The sequence below is a fragment of the Oryctolagus cuniculus genome, chromosome 1, assembly GCF_051225735.1.
Source record: "Oryctolagus cuniculus isolate XC-2025 breed Fujian yellow rabbit chromosome 1, ASM5122573v1, whole genome shotgun sequence".
In the NCBI taxonomy this organism is placed as follows: domain Eukaryota; kingdom Metazoa; phylum Chordata; class Mammalia; order Lagomorpha; family Leporidae; genus Oryctolagus; species Oryctolagus cuniculus.
Window position 1 is genome coordinate 224,719,777 of NC_142867.1, and position 24,825 is coordinate 224,744,601.

The 24,825-nt window shown below is 46.2% G+C and overlaps 1 protein-coding gene across 7 annotated transcripts in view; it reads right to left on the reverse strand.

The window, feature by feature from the left end:
* The window catches only part of CDK5RAP2 (CDK5 regulatory subunit associated protein 2), a 208,362-nt gene that overhangs the window by 158,138 nt on the left and 25,399 nt on the right, over window positions 1-24,825 (reverse strand). For 2 of the 7 annotated variants that reach the window (XM_089301654.1, XM_089301655.1), the window contains 3 exons: window positions 12,266-12,376; window positions 8,792-8,868; window positions 2,402-2,558 (listed from right to left, as the gene is read on the reverse strand). In XM_089301654.1, the coding sequence (XP_089157780.1) occupies window positions 2,402-2,558; window positions 8,792-8,868; window positions 12,266-12,376 (345 nt within the window). Of the gene's footprint in view, window positions 1-2,401; window positions 2,559-2,701; window positions 2,766-8,791; window positions 8,869-12,265; window positions 12,377-24,825 lie in introns of those variants that run through there. The other 5 variants (XM_017350098.4, XM_089301658.1, XM_089301656.1 and 2 more) reach the window with 5 other exon arrangements.

Sequence of the window (24,825 nt, forward strand, 5' to 3'; positions counted from 1 at the left end):
AATAGGCATCTCCAATGGAAAAGACTCGACTCTACAAGACCTGTATTTTTGGTTTTGAAAAATCAGATCAATATTTACAGCTTCGGTGAGAACAAGGAGAAACGCACCTCTCCCTGCTAACCATGCATAAATTCCAAAGCCACCGTAATCTCCACACAAATTCATCCCACACCTCACTGCCCCCTGCACTATTTTTTGTTAAGATAATGACTGCACAATTCTAAAGTACATTTGCTCTATCTCCAAGGTGATTTAGGTGGTGAAAAACTCTATGTTCTTTCCAAGAGCTCAGAGAAGCCAACAAGAAAATCATCTAAACCACACAGGCAGCGCCTGTGTTAGGGAAAAGGCCTGGTGCTCATGACAGGGACCTGGGAGTAGACGTGGATCTCCAGCTGCTCATGCCAATGCCGCTGATTACAACACAAAGTTCAAAATCCAGCTCTCCCCCTTACTTGCTGTGTGATGTGACATGGGCACTCAACCCCCCTGGGGGCCAGCTTCCCAATCTATAAAACAAGGGTAAGCACCATCCCATCAAAGCATTGCTGAGACTCCGTCAAATACCCGCTGCATTACAGAAAGCTCAAGAACAATGTTGATGGAGTGGGCATTTACCCAGGTGGCTAAGACATTGGTTAGGGTGTCCGTGCTCTGTCCCAGAGTGCATGGGTTCAATTCCCAGCTCAGGCTTCTGACCTCTACTCTCTGTTAATGCAGACTCTGGGAGGTGACTGCTCAAATAGCTGGGACCCTGCTACCCATGTGGAAGACCTGGATTGAGTTCTCAGCTCCCAGCTTCAGCACCAGACCTGGCCCAGCCCCGGCCAAAGCCAGTGGATGGGAGCTTTCTCCATGTACCTGTCTCTGTGCGTCTCGGTGTCTGTAATTGCTAGCTTCCTCCTCCCAGCCCTGGCCCTCCACAAGCACCTCCTCAGGCCATCGCTGTCTTTCCAGGGGGCCTACCTGTCAATCTCGATGAAAGCTGCAGGAAAAATCATTTCCCATATTCTCAGACAACAAACGGCAAAGCTGTTATTTACTGAGTGTCTACGAAATGCCAGGCTCTGAGAAAGAGCTTTGTTTATATTATCTTGATCCTCGTCCAACTCTAAAAAGTTAGAGACTGAGACAGTGCAGTGTAGAATACAGGTTTGCAACCACACTCACTGCCCGATGTTTACTGCCCCGTATGACCCTGTGCAAGTGACTCAGCCACTCTGTGCCTGTTTCACCAGCTACTTAAGCAAAAAGAAAAAAGAAAAAGACAGACAAGACGATGAACAAGTCAGCTTCTGTGCAGAGCTCAGGAGGCTGCCACACCCAAAGGCAGCCCCCTCAGACAGCCAGCACTGCTGCTACCCACACAGCCACTACTGCAAAGCAGGCCTTGCAGTCCTCATTTCTCAAGTGGAGGACAGAGGCACAGGAAAGGCCAGTGCCTGTCCAAGGTGACAAAGCTAGCAAGTGACAGAGCAGAGCTCACACCCCAACACACTGCACTGTATTTACTGGGAAAACAGGATGGCCAAGCCAACAGGTTCCATCTCTTAAAAGCCTCATGATTGCATTTTAACTAAAATTCAGCATGTGGACCCAGAAGACCTTTCGTTTGGTTCCAACTCTACCACTTACCACCTAGACTGGGTTGCGCGCCCTCTGAGCCTCAGTTTCCTCACCTGTATCTTGGATCTGGTATCTGTGCAGCCCCAAGGGGACGACATGAAGGCTGATATGAAACCATGAATGGAAAATCGTTAGGTTTCTGCTTGTTGGAACCATTTCTCTTTGTATCTACCAAGGAGGACCAGAGTTTCAGACACAGAAGCAGAGATGAAACAACAGACATCAAAGACTGAAAATCAAATAATCAGTATTCTGAATATTAGCTTAAAATGGGAGAAAACTTTCCAACATCAAGGAACAAGATTTTTTTGGCCAGGAAACACTCTGACTCCCATCACAATCACAGGAAACATCTAGCCGAGAATAAGTACAAGGAGAAGCTACACACAGTGCCTAACAGAGAGAAGACATCCACTGGGTGCTGGCAGGGTGGCTGGGAGGAGGCAAGGTGCTGGGGACAGGAGGTGCATGAGCAGCAGTGGCCTGAAAGTCAGGAGACTGGGTTCTAGCCCCAGTTAATGTCACATAAAGTCATTTTGTCTCTCTGGGCCTCAGCCTCCTCGTCTTTAAAAAAGGACTACTCGCGACAGAGGACAGGCTTCAGAATCAGCAGTCCTGAGTTCAGGAATAAACCTGGGCTCGTTAGCACTCCGTCTGTACCTCGGTGTCCTCACGGGGTTATATTATGGGTATAAAGTACATACAGTGAAGTCAGGACCCTGGAGATGTTCTCTCAAAACCCTTGACAGCTCGCAAGGAACAAAACTGTGCCCACCTGGTGTGCAGGCCCTCCGAGCCCCAGACTTGCCTCCTCTAAAAGCAGCATCCTCTTGGTCAGGAGCTCTTCCACCTGCTCCACCTTCTTCCGAGCATCTTCTTTCACCCGCTGGATTTCAGAGCCGCCCCCTTCTGCTAGGCTCTCAACTGCTTTGCTGCAAAAACAGGCAAACGGGTGACCATTTCAACAGCCCCAGAGAGACCAGGAAGATTCGTTGTGCAAAAAAAAAAAAAAAAAAAAAAAAAAAAAAAAATTAACACCTGTAACTCAACACAGATAAGAAAAAGTAAGAATCACCCACAATCTCGTCACTCAGGATCGTACACAGGCTTTCAGACCATTTCTACAAAACACAACCTTTTTGGACACATCGATGAGCTGGTTTTATCCCTTAATACATGAAAAACATCCTTTTACATCAATATATATAAATCCTTATGTGTCTTCATATGTAAAAGATACATATTAGCTCACTGTATGAAAGGTGCCAGAATTAAATCAATTCCTATTTTTAAAATATTTCAATTGTTTCTGGGGCTGGCACCATGGTGTGGTAGGTTAGGCTGCCACCTGCAATACTGGCATTCCATGTGGGTACCAGTTGCTCCACTTCCAATCCAGTTCCCTGCTGATATGCTTGGGAGAACAGTGGAGGATGGCCCAAGTGCTTGGGCCCCTGTACCCTGTGGGAGACCCCGAGGAAGTTCCTGACTTCTGGCTTCAGCCTGACCCAGCTCTTGTCATTGCAGCCATCTGGGGAGTACACCAGAGGATAGAAGATCTATCTCTGTGACTCTGTCTTTCAAATAAGTAAATAAATCTTTTAAAACATAGATATTTCAGGGGTTGGCACTGTGATATAGTAGGTGAAGCAACTGCCTGTGGCGTTGGCCTCCCATATGGGTGCAGGTTTGAGTCCCGGCTGCTCTACTTCTGATCCAGCTCCCTGCTGATGGCCTGGGAAAGCAGTAGAAGATGGCCCCAGTGCTTGGGCCCCTGCACCCACCAGAAGAAGCTCCTGCCTCTCAGCTTCAGATCGGCCCAGCTCCAGCCATGTGGCCATCTGGGGAGTGAACCAGTGGATGGAAGACCTCTCCTCTGTTTCTCCCTGTCTCTGTAACTTTCCCTCTCAAGTAAATAAATAGCATTTAAATATATATTTATTTATTATATATATTATCTATATTAACACACACATAACACATTCGTCTGATAATGCTCTTAAACATTCTGAATATAGTTCCTGGTTCAAAGAAAGCATCCAGTAGATGTCAGTGTAATTTATTATAATAAGCAATGTACAGTAAAAGCATCCTTGTATGTCTACTGTCCGGTGAGTTCCTGAGGACAGATTCCTGCACGGAATGGCTGGCTGGGTCCAACCATAAGCACACAGGTAAGACATCCTGCAGCTATTACCAAATTTCCCACCAGGAAGCTTCCTGCGAGGTACGCATCCACTGGCGGCGCAGGAAAGGTGGCGAGCTGATGAGACAAACCACCGCACAGAGAAGCAGGATGGGGCAAAGACCAACCTGCGGGAGTGAGGGCGGGGTACTTCAACTTGTGCCACCCGAGGGAAAGCAGGTTAAATGCAGCACGCTCAAAGTGCATGAGCGCCAGTCTCCACACAGGGCGCAGGGCCCAATCTCCACACAGGGCGCAGTTGGGGCAATGACGTAAGCAGCCTGCACTGTGTGTGACCCCAACAGAAAAGGCAGGGTGAGCACTGCTGTGGCTCCGTGGAAGATTCTATCCGGGTGACAAGTAACAGTGGGGAAGGCATACACCAGTCAGACCCAGGACCTCAACCACGGGCGCCAAAAGAAAACCAGGGCTGGATGTGGATTTGTGAGACAGACTGAACAGTCCTCATCAGATTTCAAGAATGACTGCAGGTTTCCAGGAGGCAGGATAATAAAGGAAATGGCTCCACCTAAAGTTAGTTTCTCAGAAAAACTGCACCACAAAAAAAAAAAAAAACTCTCCACCACCAGCCTCCCATGCCCTACTTGAGGGGTGTCTCAGCCTTCCCTGCTGACAGCCTTGTGCTCAGAGGCTCACATGTGCAGGCCACGTGACTGTTACTGAGACCCACGGAAAGTCAAGAGGGCCATCCTCGTCCAAGTCTCAAACACGAGGTGTCTGCAAAGAAAGACTACTGGGATTTTTTCCTTTCACCAAGAAGACTTCGATGGCCCCGTGCAATGACATAATTTTCATGGAATTCAGCGTGAACAATCGGGAAGAAGAGCAGGGGTTCTGAGACGGGACAGAGCAGCTTCCACGCTTCCACTCCATTACGTCCTCAGTGTGGCTCTGCGCAAATTACCTCTCACACCTCGGTTTCCTCATGTGAAAAATGAGATGATTACCTCCTGGAACTGAAGTGCTCTCCCACGGGTGCCTCTGCCCCTCGGATCTGAGCGCTCGGCATCCGAGCCCACAGCCGCACAGGCCAAGGCCACACTGGTCCCGCTGAGCCGCGGCGAGAGGCCCCATTCCACCCCACTGCTGGGGTCTGAGCCGAGAACAGATCACCCCCGGGCCAGCACCGAGGCCACCATCTCCACGTCCTGATTAGTGCCGTTAGACACCCTCGGCCCCCACTGCCTCTGCTCCCCTCTGGCTCGGCACCATGGCAGATTCACGGAGACCCAGTCACTTCCGTCACCCTTCGAGGGGCACTCATCTGCCTGAAGTACCAGCAGCCCCTCCTCCCGGAGCCCCAGATACAAGACTATCCCCGTCCTGAATTCCCACTGCCCACTCACAAACGCAGCAGCCCCGGGCTTTGTGGAGCTCCTCTACGACCGGACCCTCGCCCCTCGACCCCCACCCGGCCCAGTCCGACCCCAGCGTTTTACCCTCTGAGTCACAGACACCATCAGGAGGCCGACTGCAATTTTTAACAAGCACGGGTATTACTCAGTTTGTTTTGTGTTTTAGTTATTCCACTAAAATATACTCCCAATAATAAATGTCCCAACTTTTCATTCATCATCTTTGTATCTTACAGTTACTGCAGCAATAAAATTTATACCCAGTAGTATGGTGCAATTTTCCTCTACTAATGGAATTATTATTTTTGTTTGTGTTTTAAAGCTTCAGAGATAAAATTTACTCCCAACAATATGACTGCTTTTGTTTTTAATGTCCTCTTACTCTAACTGCTAAAAAACACCAGAAAACCAGCAAATGTCTACTTAACAACATGACAGAGGGGCTTTGGTGTCAGCCCAGGCCCACCCCCTTCACCAACCTGGGCAGCTTCCCCCACCCCTGTGAGCCTCAGTTTTCTCCCCACTGAGATGGGAATGCTGGCTGCCTCACTCGATGGTTACAATGATCAAATGCAATAAAGCAGCTTCAGTGCCAGGCCCAGGGTTCAGGACCAAGTAGGACCTCACTAATTGCTAAGTCAAGCCTTCTATCCTTGTCTTTTCTTACTGAATCTGGGCTAACAGACAAGGTAGACAGCAAGACCTAAGGAGAGGAAAGGTTGCACGAAATTGGTCTAACATAGTTTTCCAACCAATATACAACAGAACTTTCAGTAAACACCATGCTCACTACCTTTTTCAACACTCAACACTTTCTCTGGATTCTTTCCACTCTAAATTCTAGCTCACAGGAGAAAACCAGGGGCATTTTCTATGGCAGATCCCAAATCCCAACCCTGCCCCTCCTCACCATGAAAAAATCATAAAGCAGAGAAAGTGAGTTGAGAGCATCACACCTCATATTAGTAACAATATTTCCCATCAACAAGGGTCCACCACAGGTACACAGGAGGGGTGCTGAGCAGTTAGGGCAAAAGGAAAGGCACATGTCACAGTTACAAAGCAGACACTGTGGGCACATCCTACGTCCACACAGGCAAATAAAAAGAGCATGAACCTAGTGTCAGACTGGAAGTCAGGGACTTGGGTTCTAATCTCAGCTCTGGCCTTTCTGGCTAGAAGTCGCCCGCCCAAGCTCAAATCCGCTCTAAGTGAGGGTATTCCTCCAGATCTGCTGATCTCCCAGGATAACCAGGAACCGCAAATGGATGTGAAAGTATTTTAGGCACCGAGCGTGCTACACACACGGTGCTGTCACTGTATGTCCGAAAAGTCTCTGAGAGACCGGCGTGGGCCAGAGGACGCCGGCGTGCAAAGGGCGACCGGGATGAGACAGGGACGAGGTCCACCAGGGCAAGGCTGGCGCAGCAGCACAGGAACATGCGTAGAATGAGAGTGGCATTTGGGGAGGACTGGTGGGGACGAAGGAGGAGCAGGTGGTCACAGGGAACTGCTCTTAACCCTAGACAGAGTCGACCTTGACCTCCTCCTTCCTACCCCTCACCAAGGACTGCTGATTCTGCTCCCTAAACGTCCTTCCAGTCCTCTCCACCCTACCCCAATCACTTGGTCTGCTTCCCAGCTGGGCTACCAGCTCCCACTTGAGCTCCCCCTACTGTCCACTTTCCATCCAGCATCCAGAGAGACCTCGGAGAAACAAAACTCTGAAGGGCTAAAACGCACAACCACTCTCCATTTGATCTCAGGGGAAGACCAAAATCTCCAGTACTCCTTAGTTCTCGCATTGCTCAGACCCCCACATTCCCTTCACCCCTTACCTGGGTCGAGCCCCACTTACCCCCGGGATCTCCTCTCAAACACTATGGCTCAGCGACGCCTTCCCTACAGGGTTTCCACTCCTGCAGCAAGACACTCCCCTAGCTCCCTTGATTTCTCTCTTCTCCCACTCTGTATGTATAGCAGGTAAAGCCACTGCCTACAACACCAGCATCCTATACGAGCTCCAGTTCAAGTCCCGGCTGCTCTGCTTCCAATCCAGCTCCCTACTAATGTGCCTGGGAGAACAGTAAAGGATGGACCAAGTATTTGGGCCCTGCACCCCATGGGAGACCAGGATAAGTACCTGGCTCCTGCCATCGGATCAGCGTGGTGCGCCAGCTGCAGCGCGCTGGCCACAGCGACCATTGGAGGGTGAACCAACAGCAAAGGAAGACCTTTGTCTCTCTCTCTCACTGTCCACTCTGCCTGTCAAAAAAAAAAAAAAAAAAAAGAAAGAAAGAAAAGAAAAGAAAAGAAATATCTGCATATATGCAATGAGATTATTTGGGAATGGGGCCCAAGTCTAAATGTGAAATTCACTTATGTGTCATATATACATGGCCTCGAGATAATTTTATGCATTATTGTTAGTGCACCTGTGTGCTGATGTGATCTCTCCTAAGGTCAGATTGCATGGTGACACAAAGTTTTAGATTTGGAAGCATTTCAGATTTCTGGATGAGAGATGCTCACTCTGTATGTGTTTGAACAAATGACTGAACTAATGAAAACTTTCATTTTCAAATGTTTTTTAAGCTCTAGAATCCTTTTCAAACAAAACATCACAAAGAATTCTAGTACATATAATAGGTTTCCATTTTAACAAGTTATTCTGCTTGAAGCTCCACCTTCTACCTCCCTGCCTCTCCCTCCAGGACCCTTCAAGTCCCCTAGGTTTTGACAGCAATAAGAATGAATGGAGGCCGGCGCCGCGGCTTAATAGGCTAATCCTCTGCCTTGCGGCACCGGCACACCAGGTTCTAGTCCCGGTCGGGGCTCCGGATTCTGTCCCGGTTGCCCCTCTTCCAGGCCAGCTCTCTGCTGTGGCCCGGGAGTGCAGTGGAGGATGGCCCAAGTCCTTGGGCCCTGAACCCCATGGGAGACCAGGAGAAGCACCTAGCTCCTGCCATCGGATAGGCACGGTGCGCCAGCCGCAGCGCGCCAGCCGCGGCAGCCATTGGAGGGTGAACCAACAGCAAAAGGAAGACCTTTCTGTCTGTCTCTCTCACTGTCCACTCTGCCTGTCAAAAAAAAAAAAAAAAAAAAGAATGAATGGACTACCGATACAATAGGCACCACAGATAAACCTCACAGATTCGCTGCCAAGGAAAGAAGCCAGACATGGACAAGTACACATTGGAAATTTCATTTAAAAGTTCAGAAACTGGCAGAACTCAGGACTTGCTGGGACATGGATCCAAACAGTGCCCAGTATCTCTGGCGAGAAAGGTAAGTTCTGGAGGCCACAGGGGACTTCCGGGAGCTGGGAAGGCTCTGCACCCGGGTCTGGAGGTGGCTCCACAGTTGGCTTTGTGACGATTCACACTGCGGGACACTTGGGATCCAATCCAGCTCATTTCCCCTAAGTCTTTCGTGCTGTAAAAGCTGGAAATTAAATAGAAACAAAACCCTCCCTGGGGGCCTCAGAGCCCCGCTGGAAAGCAAGCGGCTCAGGAAAGCCCTGGGTCCTGTTCTGACCAAGCAGGCAGCCAGCACCGGAAGCCCCGGCAATCTGTAAGCTTTGGGCAGGATGACGGGTACTCACGAGGCTTTGATGAGCAGCCGCTCTCTCTCCTGGAGCTCCCGCTTCAGACTCTCCACTTCCACCTTGAGCTCAATGTTCTTCCAGGTGAGAGGAGGAAGGAAAAGAAAGAGCTTAAAACACAGGATCTGTGCCTCATGGCAGCGGGGAAAGTGCCTGCAGCACAGGCTAACTAGGCGATGCCTGTAACGGGCAGATGTCAGATTCAAAAACCTCACTAGCCTCGGGGCACAGAGAAAAGGGGATTATTAAGCACTGGTGGTCTCGAAAGAAAGCCCTGGATTTCTGGAGACTTGGAACAATTATGTAAATGTTCCAAGCCTCTAACAGCCAGAGCATTCAAATATCAAGGCGTAAATGTCACACAAGTGAGGCTGATTTAAAAAGTGTTTGCCTTCCACCAGGCAAATTTACAAGCAGTTCTGCAGTTTGCTTTCACCATTCCAAAGCAATTATTTCTGGTTGTTTACAATCACGCATGTGGTGGTTGTAGCAGTAGGAGCGTGTTACAGCTTAAAAAAATAAAACATATGGGTAGAAAAATAGGAGGCCACATCACTACCCATCTCATTTCAATGTAAGATTTTGGGGTGCTCACAAAAAAGCCACAATCACACAGGGCAAGCTGTCTGCAGGGAGACCAGTGTTCTCCTCACCCACTGGAACAAAGGGAGTCACTCACAGCCTTGGGCTTGCAACTCAACGTGAGAATCCAAAAACAGAGTCTTTGGCAGATGGAACACAACAGGAGACAACAGAGCGGTGGTGGGTTGCTCACACTTATCCACAAACATCCCCCAGATGGAATATTAGATGAATACATGGAGTACAGACAGGAGGGCTAGGTGCATAGCTTGCAAGAAAATCACTGTAAATCCAAGTTTTCTCCAAAATCTCTCTCCTCTTTTCATAACCTGTCTATTTTATATTCCACTCCAAACACATGCCACGTCGTGTTGGTGCAGCCCATCCTTCAGGTTGAGAAATGCAGCCAAAATGGAAGCATCGTGGGACCGGGAAGACGTGGTTCAAATTCTGCCTCTGCCCTTTCCCAGGAGGAGAGCATGTCCGTTAGACTATTTTTCTCAAGGACAGTATCTCAATTTATAAAAACATATATAAACTGTATTATATATAAGTATATATTTTATATTCCAGCAATTCCTGAACCAGAAGTCAGGATGCCTTCTAAGTACAGGACGGAATACCATGAAGCTATAAAGAAGAGTGAGGAAGTTCTTAAACGACTATTAAGGGAAGATGTTTTTAAGCAAATAAAGCAAGGTAGAGAACAAAACATGCTTATGTTTCTGTAAGAAGGGCATTTACACACATACACTTATACACACTTGCATGTACATAGAATTCCTTCGTGTGAGGAATGGATAACATTGGTTAGATCTAGGGGACCAGGAGACAAGGGTGGAAGAAAGTCTTTTTCAGTGTAAACCTATTATGTGTTTTGAATTCTGAGCCATGTGTACTTACCCAAAAACTTAAACTGGGGGGGAAAAAGCAGGTGGGGGGGACTAACTCGGGCCATCTAATCAGACAAGGGGAAGAAGCAGCTGGAACGGTGCAGTGCGCAGGCAGCAGAGCCGGGCTCGACACCCGCCCCGCAGAGCAGCTACAGACATTAGAGAAGCTAAGATCCCCCGCCTCGGCTTCTTCCCCTGGAAGAACGGGGGCGTCCCCAATGCACAGGGCCAAAAAGTAGAATAAGGTAACGTCACAAGCTCTTGGGAAGTGTCTGTGGAATGGAGGAGTGAGAGCATGAGCACGCACTGGCTACGTGGGATGGTCTCAGATGCATGGACACATGTTACACAGAAAAGGGTTTCCCGTGAACTGGGACTGTTTCAGCACTCCCTTTCCAGGAAAACGGGCATCCTCATGGCCTGTCCACCCCACGCAGAACCAAACAACTGTGTCCTCGGGGACACAGGGACTTTTCGGTTCTTGCAAAGGCTCAGAAGTACAGTCCGATCCCTCGTCAAGACAAGTTCATTTACGCCCAAGTGCTGAAACTCAGGGAGAGTTCTTTTTCCTCCTTCAAAAGTTTCCACTGGTACAAACTTCAGAGGAGAAAAAAGTGGAAAAATTCCCAGGCCAGGGGCTAATCTACCAGAAAAAAGCCACGAAATGGGCACTGAGATATTGTTTGTACTCATGTCTTTTCAAGAAAGCCAAGTTCTGTTTTCAACTTTCAGAACCAAGGTTTGTTTTCAGACAAAGACCTCCAGGTCAAGACTTCAAATGGGAACAGACTCTTTTTCTGACAGTCATAAGCAAGCACACAGGAATACAAAAGAGTTAGATCACAGGCAAACTGACAGTCCTAACACTGGGCTGCCACAGAAGCCTCGACAAGACAATGATGATAATTGTCATGCGTTCACTGTGTGTGCAGCTTTTCATCTGTCATCTCATTTTAATCCACACAAATAACCCTGTGACACAGGGATTCTCACTCTGCAAGCCAGCTCAGAGAGCAGAGCGACCTGCCTAAAGTTACAGGAGTTGGTTGGTAACAGTAGGATTCAGTTCCAAAGCCATCCCACTGCCTGTTTCTAAATAATTATTCAAAGGCAATTGGGACAGCAGATCAGAATTCTGAATTTCAAGAGCATAAAAGACTTCTTTAAAAGTTAATCATGTGGCCCCATATAGGCGCCAGTTTGAGTCCCAGCTGCTCCACTTCTGATCCAACTCTCTGCTATGGCCTGGGAAAGCAGTAGAAGTCCTTGGGCCCCTGCACCAATGTGGGAGACCTGAAGGAAGCTCTTGGCTTCAGATCGGCACAGCTCTAGCCGTTGTGGCCATCTGGGGAGTGAACCAGCATATCTAAGACCTTTCTCTCTCTCTCTCTCTCTCTCTCTCTCTCTGCCTCTGCCTCTGCCTCTCTGTAACTCTACCTTTCAAAGAAGTAAATAAATCTTTATATGGCTCACTAGGCTAATCCTCTGCCTGCAGCACCGGCTCCCCGGGTTCTAGTCCCAGTTGGGGCGCCAGTTCTGTCCCGGTTGCTCCAATTCCATTCCAGCTCTCTGCTGTGGCCTGGGAAGGCAGTGGAGGATGGCCCAAGTCCTTGGGCCCTGCACCCACGTGGGAGACCAGGAGAAAGCGCCTGGCTCCTGGCTTTGGATCAGCGCAGCATGCCAGCCATGGCGGCCATTTAGGGGGTGAACCAACGGAAGGAAGACCTTTCACTCTGTCTCTCTCTCTCTCTCTAACTCTGCCTGTCAAAAAAAAAAATAAAATAAATAAGTAAATAAATCTTTATTTAAAAAGTCAATCATGTACCTCCTGGCTTAGTATTAAGGTCATCCTTGTATCCTTATGCTCCTCATTGTACAAACTAAGTGAAAGCAGGTCTAACCAATCGCACTAAATCTGAGAACAAATACTAATCAAATTTCTGCTTGGGACGTCTATAGGAAAAGACACAGGGGCAGCAGTGACAAGTGGGCTACTCACAGTTTTGTAGATGTGCTCCGTGGGGCCATCAAATGCTTGCTGCATTCTTTCCTCAAGGAAATAGATGCGGAGTTTTAGGTTAAAGTTTTCTTTCTTCAATTCAGTGATTTGCTGGAAAACAAGCACAGAAGTGACGTTTAAGTGAACAACAACAACAACAACAACAAAGTAGAGGGTCCAACAGGCAGGACCTAGATGAATGCCCGCAGCTTCCCAGGACACCAGATGGATTCAGGTGTTCAACCCTGCAGGACACTTACCTTTGCCACAACTGCACCACTCCAGAAGAATCAAGCAGTTACTGTCTCACTCACCAGACTCGGGACAATTTCAGCATCAAAATGAAAGACGACAGGAATGAATAATGAACAAAGAAAGAACCCACGAGTTCACACTGATAGCAAGTGACCAAGTAAAGAAAGAAAAGGAAAGGAAGAGGAAAATTGCTGCTTTACCAAAAATTTAAAAATAAAGTTAATAAACCTAGAAGAGTAATGGAAAAGAAAATCCCCATTCCACAGTCTCTGCATCACAACTATCTGAGCAAGACTCATCAATACTGACAGCATTACATGAAAACCACGGGAGAACCTCTGTTCACGGCTGCAAGATATCACACCACAGCTTCCTAATTACAAAGGAAAAGGCACCTTTACAATGTGGAGAACTTGCAAATACCACAGTCATCATGAGAATACACTGTTATCCCCACTGACGGAAGAGAGTGACGCCAAGGGCTTCCTGAAAGTAATCTGACATAGATCCTGCAGGGGAAACCACTCCACCTGAAGAGCTGCTGTCCACAACTGTTAGCCTGTGGCTGGTCAAGAGGACTCAATCAGACAAATTTAGATTGAAAGGCATTCCACACCACAACAAGGCCTGAACTATTCAAAAATCTTAATGAAAATCTTAAGGCAAAAATAGTCAACTAAATGGAGGTTAAAGAGGCCTGACCACTAAGTGCAATGGAATCTCAAATAAAAAATAATAATAATTCTCCATGACAATTGGGGAAAATTTGAATAACAAAGTTATATTAGATTACAACACTGCAATTGTGACATGCTGAAGAACTTAAGGGTGCTCTGTTAGGATAAATGCAATGACCGTAATGAGTGGGGAGGGAGGGGAACAGAGACAAGCTAATGTAGAAAAATATGAGTTGGAGAATCTAGAAGAAGAGTGCATGGATGTTTGTTGTACTGTTTTGCAACGTTTCCACAGGTTTCAAATTTGTGAAAATAAAAAAGTGGATGGGTAACAGGCATATTAGAGAACTGACAATTACTGGGAACCGACTACATAACCAAGCACTGAGCTAGATCATGAACCTATACATCTGGGTCCCTAGAACAACACCGCTACACCCAGGGTAGAGACCCAAGATTCCTGTCTTGCTGCCTGACTCCAGGGACCAGACTCTGCCCTCGGGCCTATGGAAAATACCCAGTGTTTTGTTTGGCTTCATCAAGCAAGCTTTTCTGAGCAGGATAACCTAACACCACGAACAGACGCTGCCTACACACTAAAGCACTCTCCTAACACATGTTTCAAAAGCTCAATGTTTTTCAAAATCCTACCACCATCCCCCACAAGTTCTCTCTGCTTCACATATCTTTGAGTCTCTGCCTTGTGAAAAGACGACTGCCCCTCCTCAGCACCACTGCAAAGAGAATGACAGAGGCACAGTCTAGGGAGGACCTTAAATGAGTCCAGGCGATGGTTACCCTGGGGAGGGAAAGTGGACAGTGTTTGGGAGGAGCCACGAAATGTTCCACGTCTTGTTCCTGGTCAAAGCTCCGGAGTTCATTCTTTCTTATTAAATTCATTAGAGCATTCACACATGATTTTTTTGTGTACGGTATATGCCAATTTTAAGAGCTTTTAAAATCAAACAGTCCATGTTTAATTTAAATTCTTAAAAGTCAACTGGTCCACAGAGTATGCCTGCCCACTCAATGAAATATCTTGGACTCATAAAAAAAAAAGAGACCATTTTGTGTACTCATAGGAAATTATCTCTAAGAGGAACTGTTAAATTAAAACACTGTGGTTCAGAACATTATCTAAGGCTGGTTATCATCCTAGCAAAGGGCAAGGGAGGGGGAAAGGGTGGAAAAACGGGCGATGCTGGACAAAGGGTCCAAAGTTTCAGCTGGAAAGAATAAGCTTCGGGGATCCACTGCACTGAGTGATGACCATAATAAATATTGATAGTTCAGAGAGGGCAGGGCCTAGGAACACATGCTCACGTGCTTGGTGTCACGGTATGCCTCAGAAAGTATGCGGCATACCTGCTTTCCCTTCTGAAATCTGCACCGTATAAATCTTCTAATAAAAAGATAAAATAAATTTAAAGTAGTAATTGAGGAATGCGTCCTTTAAGGCTATTTGAATTGTGAAGACACGGTGTGTCATGTATCTGTCATTCCCTTTCCGTTCTCAAAGTCACCACCAGGCAAGCTCAGTCTTCAGTGGTAAGACAGAAAGACCAGAGACCTCAGAAACAACAGTAAGTTTGATTTTAACACTTTCTCTCAAGTGCAATCCTAGAACTGCTACCTCTTTGAGGCTGTTTCTTCTGCTACTTAAAAAAAAAAAAAAAAAAAAAAAAAGATAATAGAACTAATCTTAAAGGTTCTTATGAAAGGAAATAAATTGACTCAACTGTAACAGGATGAAAAATTGAGTGATCAAGATGTCTGCAATACATACAACTATGCTGCAAGACTTAAGGATGGCCAGTCTTCAAATGAGTAGGAACAGGAGCCAGCGTTGTGATGTAGCAGGTAAAGCTGCAGCCTGCAGTGCCAGCATCCCGTATGGGTGCCAGTTCCAGGCCCGGCTGCTCTGCATTTCAAATAAATAAATAAATCTTTTTAAAAAAATGAATGAGAAGATAGAAAATTCCAGCAAAGAAACAAAAAATATAAAAACACACACAGAAATTTTAAAACTGAAAAGTACAAGTAGACTAGATAAGCTCAAAACATGGAGTGAACTTAAAGAGAAAGCAGTAAGGGCAGGCACTTGGTACAGTGGTTAGGATGCCAGCTGGACACCCGCATCCTCCATGCCTGGGTCCAAGCCCCGGCTCTGCTCCTATTTCTAGTTCTCTGCTGAACGCACATCCTGGAGGTAGAAGATGATGCTCACACGGTCGGATTCCTGCCACCCACATGGAAGAACTAGACTGAGTTCCAGCTCCTGACTTTAGCCTCAGCCTGGCCCTAGCCACTGAGGGCATATGGGGACTGAACCAGCAAATGGGAGCTCTCACTCTTTCTCTGCCTCTCAAATAAGTAAATAAACAAATAATTACAAACAAACAAACAAGGAAAATTACAGAGGCCAGAAGAAGTGAAACATAATCATTAACTGCCGAAAGAAACTGCTGCACTAGAAGTCTGTATCCACTAAAGTCATTCTTGAGGAACGAAAGTAAAATACAGACACTCTCAAATAAAGGGGAAGTAAATGAACTCATGCCAACAGACCCTCTCTCAAAGAAATGATAAAGGAAGCTCCAGAAACCAAAGGGAAATGATACCAGAGGGAAACGTGAAACTTCGGAAATGAAGGAAGAGAAAACCTCACGGTAAACATTGAGATCACTAGACGAGCAATTCAACTGAAAAATCCACAATTCTTTAAAACAGGGATCACAGTTGAAAGCAAAGTTGTAACACAGCCTGGTCAAGTTTTAATCTACATTGATAACATGCATATTTAAAGATACCGATGGTAACATTTTTATATTTTACTTATGGTGAAGTAAAAAGTTAAACACATACCTACAATAATCTCTAAAGCAATCACAAAATGCTTTTCATATTTTTTAAAATAACCTATACAAAGAGATATGCTCAAAAACAAATAAATTTATTAAAATAATTCAAATAATCCAAGAGAGGTTTGAAAGGGGAAGGAGAAGAATGGAAAGCGGAAGAAAAAATAGAAAATAAGTAAGAAAATGGTGGGTCTAAATCAAACGCTTTGATATACGTTAAATGTAAATGGAAAAATACACAAAATACAAAGAATTTTTAAAAAGCCAACTATAGATCTGGTGCTGTGGCATAGTAGGCTAAGCCTCTGCCTGTGGTGCCAGCATCCCATATGGATACCAGTTCATGTCCTGGCTGCTCCTCTTCTGATCCAGATCTCTGTTTATGGCCTGGGAAAGCAGTAGAAGATAGTCCAAGTGCTTGGGCCTCTGCACCCATGTGGGAGATCTGGAAGAAGCTCCTGGCTCCTGGCTTCAGATTAGCCTAGCTCCAGCCATTTAAGCCATTTGGGGAATGAAACAGTGGATGGAAGATTCCTCTCTCTGTCTGTAACTTCATCTCTCAAATAAATAAATAAAATCTTTTTTAAAAAGTTTAGGGGCTGGCGCTGTGGCATAGTGGGTAAAGCCACCACCTCTAGTGCTGGCATCCTTTATGGGCACTGGTTCGAGTCCTGGCTGCTCAATCCAGCTCTCTAATATGGCCTGGGAATGCAGTAGAAGATGGCCAAGTCCTTGGGACCCTGCACCCTCATGGGAGACCCAGAAGAAGCTCCTGGCTCCTGGCTTCAGATCGGTGCAGCTCCAGCTGTTGTGGCCAATTGGGGAGTGAACCAGCAGATAGAAGATCGATCAATCGATCGATCGATCTCTGTCTCTCTCTCTGCCTCTCCTTCTCTAACTCTGACTTTCAAATAAATGAATAAATCTTTTTTAAAAAGTTTAAAAAATAAAAAACAACTAAATGCTACATATAAGAAACTCACTTTAAATATAAGAGGTTCGATAAGAGTAAAAGAATAGAAAAAGATATACCATGTAAACACTAGTTAAAAGAAAGCTAGGGGCTATTAATACCAGAAACTATAAGCTCTAGAGCAAAAAAAAAAAAAATCAGGGATAAAGAAAAATAGCACATAGTGATGAAAATAACATAACAAACCTAATGTGTATATACACCTAAAATTATATCTTCAGACTCCTAAAGTAAAAGCTGACAGAACTAAAAGGAGAAATGTGCAAGTCTACAATAATAGTTGGAGACATCAACACTCCTCTCTCCTTAGTCTACAGAAAAAGTAGACCAAAATCAACAAGAAAACAGAAGGACTGAACAACACCATCAAGCAACAGGGCCTAATTTACAGCCACACAACGCTCTACCCAATAACTCAAGTCAGCAAGGAACATTCACCAAGATATCCTGGGTCATAAAACAAACCTTAACAAATCCAGAGGAACTAAGACCACACTATGTTCTCCAGCCATTGTAGAACTAATCCAAAAATCAGTAACAGAAAGAAAACTGAAAATCCCCAAATATGCTGACATGAAATAACACATTTCTAAACAAAGAGGAAGTTTCAAGGGAAATTAGGAGACATTTTGAATTAAACGAGATTGAAAATACAATAAATCTAAATCTGCAGGATGCAGTTAAGTCAATGCCTAGGGGGAAATTTATACTAACAAATGGTTTGCAAAAGAAGAAAGGTCTCAAATCAACCATCTAAGATTCCATCTCAAGAAACCAGAAGAGCAAAATAAATCCAAAACAAGGAGAACGAGGGATATAAAAAACATAAGGGTAGAAATCAATGAAATAGAAAAGAGAAAAATCAATTTTAAAAGTTGGTTCTTTCAAATGATCAATGAAATTGATATACCTCTGGCAAGACTGGCAAAGAAAAACAAACACAAACTACCAGTCTAAGAATAAAAGAGGGTCTATCAGTAAAGATCCCGTGACAACTCAAAGGGCAAGGGAATAATGCATGCGACTCTCTGCATATAAGCTGAGCAACTCAGACTAGCCCAAGGGAGAATGGATAAAGAGCGCACATCCACATGATGGGCAGCACCCAGCAACTGGGACACACACGACATGAATGAATGCAGACACTATACTGAGAGGAGAGCGCAAGAGCACATGACTCTATGATTCCATTTCTATGACATTCCGGGAAAAGCAAAATTACAGGCATGGAAAACAGTGCAGCAGCTGCCAGAGGTTTGAGGCAAAGAGAAGGGTTGACCACAAAGAGGCAACACAGGGGAATCTTGTGGTACATTCTGGTCGTGATGATGGTTACATGAACCTAGAACTGCACACTTGTATTTTAAACATCATATACTTGTGGCTGACAGTCATTCTAAGGGAGTAAACATTTGTCAAAATTTATCCAACAATTAAAAGGAGTGAATTTAATTTTATGTAAATTATGCCTCAATAAAGTTGATTTTAAAAACTAAAATGGAAGATAGCAAAATATGAATAGCTACACCCGGATGCTAATGCATTCTCATTGATTATTCTGTTCAACACTTAAAAAATAATTTAACAGCATATAATTTCTTTTTAATAAACACACTTTCAGAACTGAATACAAGAAAATGACAGGCCTATTCCGCACTGAGTATATTTTCGAACTGTCTGCCTTAGCTCTCTTGTTAATACTTAAGGTTTCAATTTGGTGGCTAACAAGAAACAATTGGTAGGTTCATTAAAGCCGCCTTTTAAATATTTTAAGGAAACAGCACATAAAACATTCTTTCAAACAAAAAGTTCACCCTGCCAGATGCTTCCTATAAAGAGAAACCTTATTCTATTACTCAGCGACCAATAAAATATTTATGGAGGTTGCTTAGAATGTTCACATTGTAGACAATGCTAAAATTCTTAGCAACCTTTGAAAGAACATTTGTCCTATTTATAGATAAAGAAGCTTTTTAAGAAAAATAAAGCGAAAAGCAAATATGCCTTCAGAAGGTCAGGCAAACGCCAAACAGGCCCAAATGAATAAAATGAAATACAAGCACCATCTTTTCCACAAAGGCCACTTCTCTGGTTCTCATCACTTCCCTAACAAAGTTTCCTCTGAGTGGCCACATAGAGCTGGCCTAAGGACCCCTTATAAGTGCCCCCACCCTCCCTCTACTTTCCTTACCCCTCCAGTGACCCCACTGTGCCATATCAACTGGTCACTCGTCTTTGCACCCAACCCATGTCTGAGAGCCTGGGAGCTGTATGGGTCCCATATGTTCTAGCCTGAAACACAAAAACAGTTACAAAAGAGCCAGTGCTGGCTAGAAGGGCAGATGCGTTGAAGACTGTGAGGCACTGAGATTTAATGGGAGCCCCGTGAGCTTCAGAGTCAGACAAATCTGTTTCACATCACTCCCCTGCCTAAGCACCCCAATACTTTTTTCCCATCATTCTCAGACTACAAACTCCCGCCCACAGCCACGAAGTGCTATTGGACCTGGCCCCTGCCACCACTCCCAGCCTCATCAGGGATCTTCTTCTCCATGGTCTACAACGTACCAGCCTCACTGGCCTCTTTCTGGTTCTAACCCCTTGTCTGCCTGCAAATTTCCCCCAGGGCACTTGCCAGAGTAGCTGTGTCTCATCCCTTCCACCTCAGCTTGGTCACCAGGCCACCAAAAGTCATGTAGGATTCCCTAACCCAGCATAATGTGGTCCCCAACTCTAAGAACCCCCCACCAAGTCACTCTCTAACACACAGCTCTTCTTTAATTTTTAATTATTATTTATTTAAAAGGCATTTTAAATAAATATATAAATATTATTTACTTAAAAGAGAAACACAGAGAAACAGATCTTCCATCCACTGCTTCACTCCCCAAGTGATCACAATGGCCAGGGGTGGGCTGAGACAACTCAGGACCTCAGAATTCAATCTACTTTAATGAGTGTTTTTCTTGTATGTACTTTTCCCTATAAGAAAAACAAGCTCAAGGGAAAACACACACACATAAAACTTGAAGTGGAAGAACTAAAAACAACCTATCATACACTGGGAATAAACAGCCTAAAATATAAAACTCCCTCAACATGACTTAGAACCGTCACGGGCAGAAGCACTCACGCAGGGCTGTACCCTCTGCAGTTTGGTCCTGGGCAGCCAAGCGTCACTGTGGAACTGTAGCCATCTGAAGTGGGAAGAGCCCACCATGACCATGGGGTGGTGCTCTCTGAAGCTGGACAGGGCTGCTCTCAGCACAGGAAAGATCTGGCAAGAGCCCTGGCCAATCCCTCTGGCTTTCTCCGACCCCCACACCCCATCAGCAGCCTTGCCTGGCCACTAGAGGGGACGGAAAACCAAAACAACAACATAAAAAAAGCACCAGTGCAACTCCCACTGGCCCACTCAACTGAAATCAGAGCAAAGTGATCAGTGGCTGCAGGAGCCGCCGAAGCCCGTCTGCCCAGACCACCCTTCTCTCCGGGACCTCAGGGGCTGAGAGCACGGGCTCTGGGGTCAGTGAAGCCCACTACACACCCCAGGCTTGAGAGTCGTGTGACCTTGGGAGAATTATTTAACAGCCTTGGGCCACCAGCTGGCATATCTGTAAAATGAGGATAAAATCAGTGACAGCACAGGAGTGTTGTGACAACTGGATGAGCCGGCGCACCTGGCAGGGCCTGGCACCTGGCACGCAGTAAGCACAGGATGGCTTTAAAAAGTCCTTCAAAAAGGAATCCGTTTCTCACTCAAGCCCTCCATAAGCAGATCTTTGGGCCACCACTAGTTTTTTTTTTTAGCCTCTTTCAAAGTAGAAAAACTGTTAGAATCACTGAGACATAGCAAAAGGCATGAACTCTTGCTACCCACAGTTGCTGTCTGGCAAACAACACTGCACGTAAGAGAATTCTGCCAGCAGCCACTAAGTGAGGCAGGAAGGGGAGTGGGACCCTTCGGAATCCGTTTCTGATGCCAGGACTCTCCCTGGTGTCTTCAAATCACCAAGAAAACTCTTACTGGGGAAATATCTACTCATTAGCAAACAATACTGCAGCAGTAACAGAATTCTAAAACCAAACCCCAAACACTTGGAATGCAGCCACCTTATGAAATCAACTCTTTTAAACTCTTTTTTAGCTTCTGTGCATGAATATAAGTGGGTGATTTTTTTGCATAATTTGAAGTGAGTTAAATTCCATGGCTTTCACTTAATATTAAATCTTACGTATTTTTTCATGTTGTTGCAAAATTACACATCATTATCACTGAATTCCACTGAACTGCGTCCCGGCCAATTATCTGACCATCTCTCTACTGAGCATTCCTGCACTCGGGGCGCTGCAGTGGAACGGGCACAAGCTTCCCACCCAGGGAGCTCAGGCTTGAATGTGCCTTCCTCCAGGCTCCCGAACACATCAGCTCGTGGGCGAGTCACTTAATCTCCCCCAGCCTCAGCTTCTTCACTGGTGGAATGCCTTCAACACAAGCTCGCTGCAAGAAGTCAGAGGTAACTGATGTAAAACATAATTTCCCTTGTTCCCCATTTGTCACAATTACACTCAGTGTGGCAACAAATACCTTCATGAGTGGAGCTTCTTCCTGCCATTGGGCTGTTTCCCTAGGATAAATCTGCCCAAAATGGATTACTGGGCTCAAGAGCAATTTCATTTTTATGACTATCAAAATCTCTTTCCAAATGGCTTTCAAAAAGATTGTAAAAATTTACACTGCCCAGCCAGCCATCTGGCCAGGCTTTTGGAGGGCACGGACAGGACATGCAGAGGTATGGGAACGCAGAGGGTTCACTCACTGAGTGAGAAGCCCTCCTACTTCACAAATGAAGCCCTGTACTTTTAACACTGACCAGACAGCGCCACCAGCCATAAGCTAAACTTGACTCCAAGTGCTCTGCACCAAGGCCTGAAGTGCAGGGATCTCCACCGGGAGAAATCGCAGCACTCACCTGGTCCTCAACCACTTCCACGGCCCCGCACCCCACTTCCCACTCTCCGGCCTTGCGCTCCCACCCTCGGCCTCACCTGCCCTCCTCACTGCTTGCTCTCCCAAGACTCTGGCTCTGCACAGCCCCACCCTTGTGAGCAGCTGTCTGCTGCCCCTTTATTAACAACCATCACAGCAACCCTCCCATTTGCTAAAGACCTGGTAGACCAGGCACTGCCCTAGCACGTTACTGAATCCTCAACACCCCCTGAGATAAAGCAAATAAATTGTCAGGGTTAGTATCTCAAAAAGGTCACACACTCACACAACCAACAAATATCTGTTACGTGCCTACCATCTTGCTAAGTCCAGTGCTGAGTGACAATGAGTAGAGGAGACACATGTTAAGACAGTCGCAAATGCCGTGGTAGGAAAGAGGGTGCTGAACGCTTCCCAAGAGAGAAGAGTGAGTTAGGGAAAGGAGTTAGGGACAGCCTCTCTAATGACGCTGCATTAAAGCTGAGGCAGAAGGCCCGAGCGCCTACCATTCAAGGAAGGGAGCGAGAGTTTCCCAGGCAGAGGGAGAAGCATGGGTGACGGTCCTGACACCAGCAAAGCTGGGTGTAATGGAGAAAGAGCAGCCTGCACGGCTGGGTGCAAGGCAGAGAGGAACACGCTGAGCTCGGAGAGACAGGGAGCTGCCAAGCACACGGAGCAGAGGGCCTCGTAGGCCACAGCAAGAAGTTCAGGATTTCTTAGTTTTTCTTTTAAACATTTCCGGGTTTTTTTGTTTTTAAGATTTATTTTATTTACTTGAAAGTCAGAGTTAGAGAGAGAGGTAGAGACGGGGCGCGGGGTGGGGTGGGGTGTCTTCCATCTACTGGTTTACTACCAAAATGGGTGCAACAGCAGGAGCTAAGCTGATCCAAAGCCAGGAGCTTACAGCTTCTTCTGGGTCTCCCACGTGGGTGCAGGGGCCCAAGGACTGGGCCATCTTCCACTGCTTTCCCAGGCACGTTAGCAGGGAGCTGGATCGGAAGTGGAGCAGCCGAGACTCAAAACAGCGCCCACGTGGGATGCCAGTGCTGCTAGCCAGGGCTTTATCCTGCTGCACCACAGTACCAGCCCCGAAGTTCAGGATTTCATTCCAAGGTCAAAGAAACATCACAGAAACACCAGCAGAAGCTGAAAACTGATGAGCAGAAATCCGGAGGTAGTCACTGTGGTAGAAAAGACTCTTCAGATTCAAGGGGACACAGCATTTACTGAGTACCCACTATGTGCCAGGCATCATGCTGGGTACTTTCCACAGCCCAGCTCATCAAATCCTCCTAACAAGTATGAATGAAATTCGTAACAAGTAGGAATGAAAGACCACAGTAGCCTCACTTTACACAAGAGTTATGGACATGACCCACTCAAGGCCAGTCAGTAAGTGGCAGGGTCCAACCTAAAACCCTACTCTCATCACTGTCAAGTCCATGTTGCATCCCCACACTGTGCTGCTCCTCAGAGCTTCAGGATGGGAGAAACAGGGCCAGGGTACAGGTGAGGGAGCAGCTCTCTGAGAACAAGCACCTCACAACACGAATACTGCAGAGCCAGTCTCCCAGTCAAATCAGATAAAACACTCCAGTGTGACCAACTGCCTCAGCTGAGACCAGGATTTTTCAACAGGAAGGAATAAGGACCTCAATACAAAAATGCAGCACCGGCAGCAAGGGACAGGGACGAACAGAGACTCAGGTGGGACTCGGGTGGGGGTACTTCTTCAACCACACTAAGTTTTAGTTTTCTCAATTCCTCAACTGATCCTACTTTATAGGACCTGCTGTTTGTTGCATGTAAACTTATACTTAAAACTCTGGGGGCTGCCGGGGTGGTGTAGCAGGTAGTTGCCACCTGCAGTGCTGGCATCCCATATGGGTGCCGGTTCGAGTCCTGGCTACTCCACTTCCAATCCAGCTCTCTGCTATGGCCTGGGAAAGCAGTAGAAGATGGCCCAAGTGCTTGGGCCTCTGCACCCACGTGGGAGACCCAAAGGAAGCATCTGGGGAGGGAACCAGAGGACTGAAGACCTTTATTTCTCTCTCTCTCTCTTTCTCTCTCTCTGCCTCTTCTCTCTCTCTGTAACTCTTTCAAATAAATAAATAAATACCCCTGACATGTAAAAATTCCATTTCTAGGAATTTTACCCTAAAAAAAATCATATAACTAAAATGATGCATGTACAAAGATATTCATTAAAACTCTGTGGGTTTTTAATATTTGTTTATCTGAGAGGCCGGCACTGTGGTATAGTAGACTAAGCCTCAGCCTGTGGCACCAGCATCCCAAATGGGCACCGATTCATGTCCTGGCTGTTCCTCTTCTGATCCAGCTCTCTGCTTATGGCCTGGGAAAGCAGTAGTAGAAGATGGCCCAAGTGCTTGGGCCCTTGCACCCGCATAGGAGACCCAGAAGAAGCTCCTGGCTCCTGGCTTCAGATCCACTCAGCTCTCGCTGTTGTGGCCATTTGAGAAGTGAACCAGCGGATGGAAGACCCTTCTCTCTGTCTCTCCCTCTCTCTAACTCTGTCTCTCAAATAAATAAAATAAAATCTCTTTAAAAAAAAAAAAAGATTTATTTGAGAGGCAGAGTTACAGAGAGCGGAGGGGGGAGGGGGAGAGGGAGAGAGGGAGAGAGAGAGAGAGAGGACAAAGGAGATGTTCCATCTGCTGATTCACTCCCCAAATGGCCGCACTGGCCAGGGCTGGGCCAAGCTGAACTCCATCCCAGTCTCCCAAGCACTTGGGCCATCATCCATTGCTTTCCCAGGCACATTAGCATGGAGCTGGATCGGA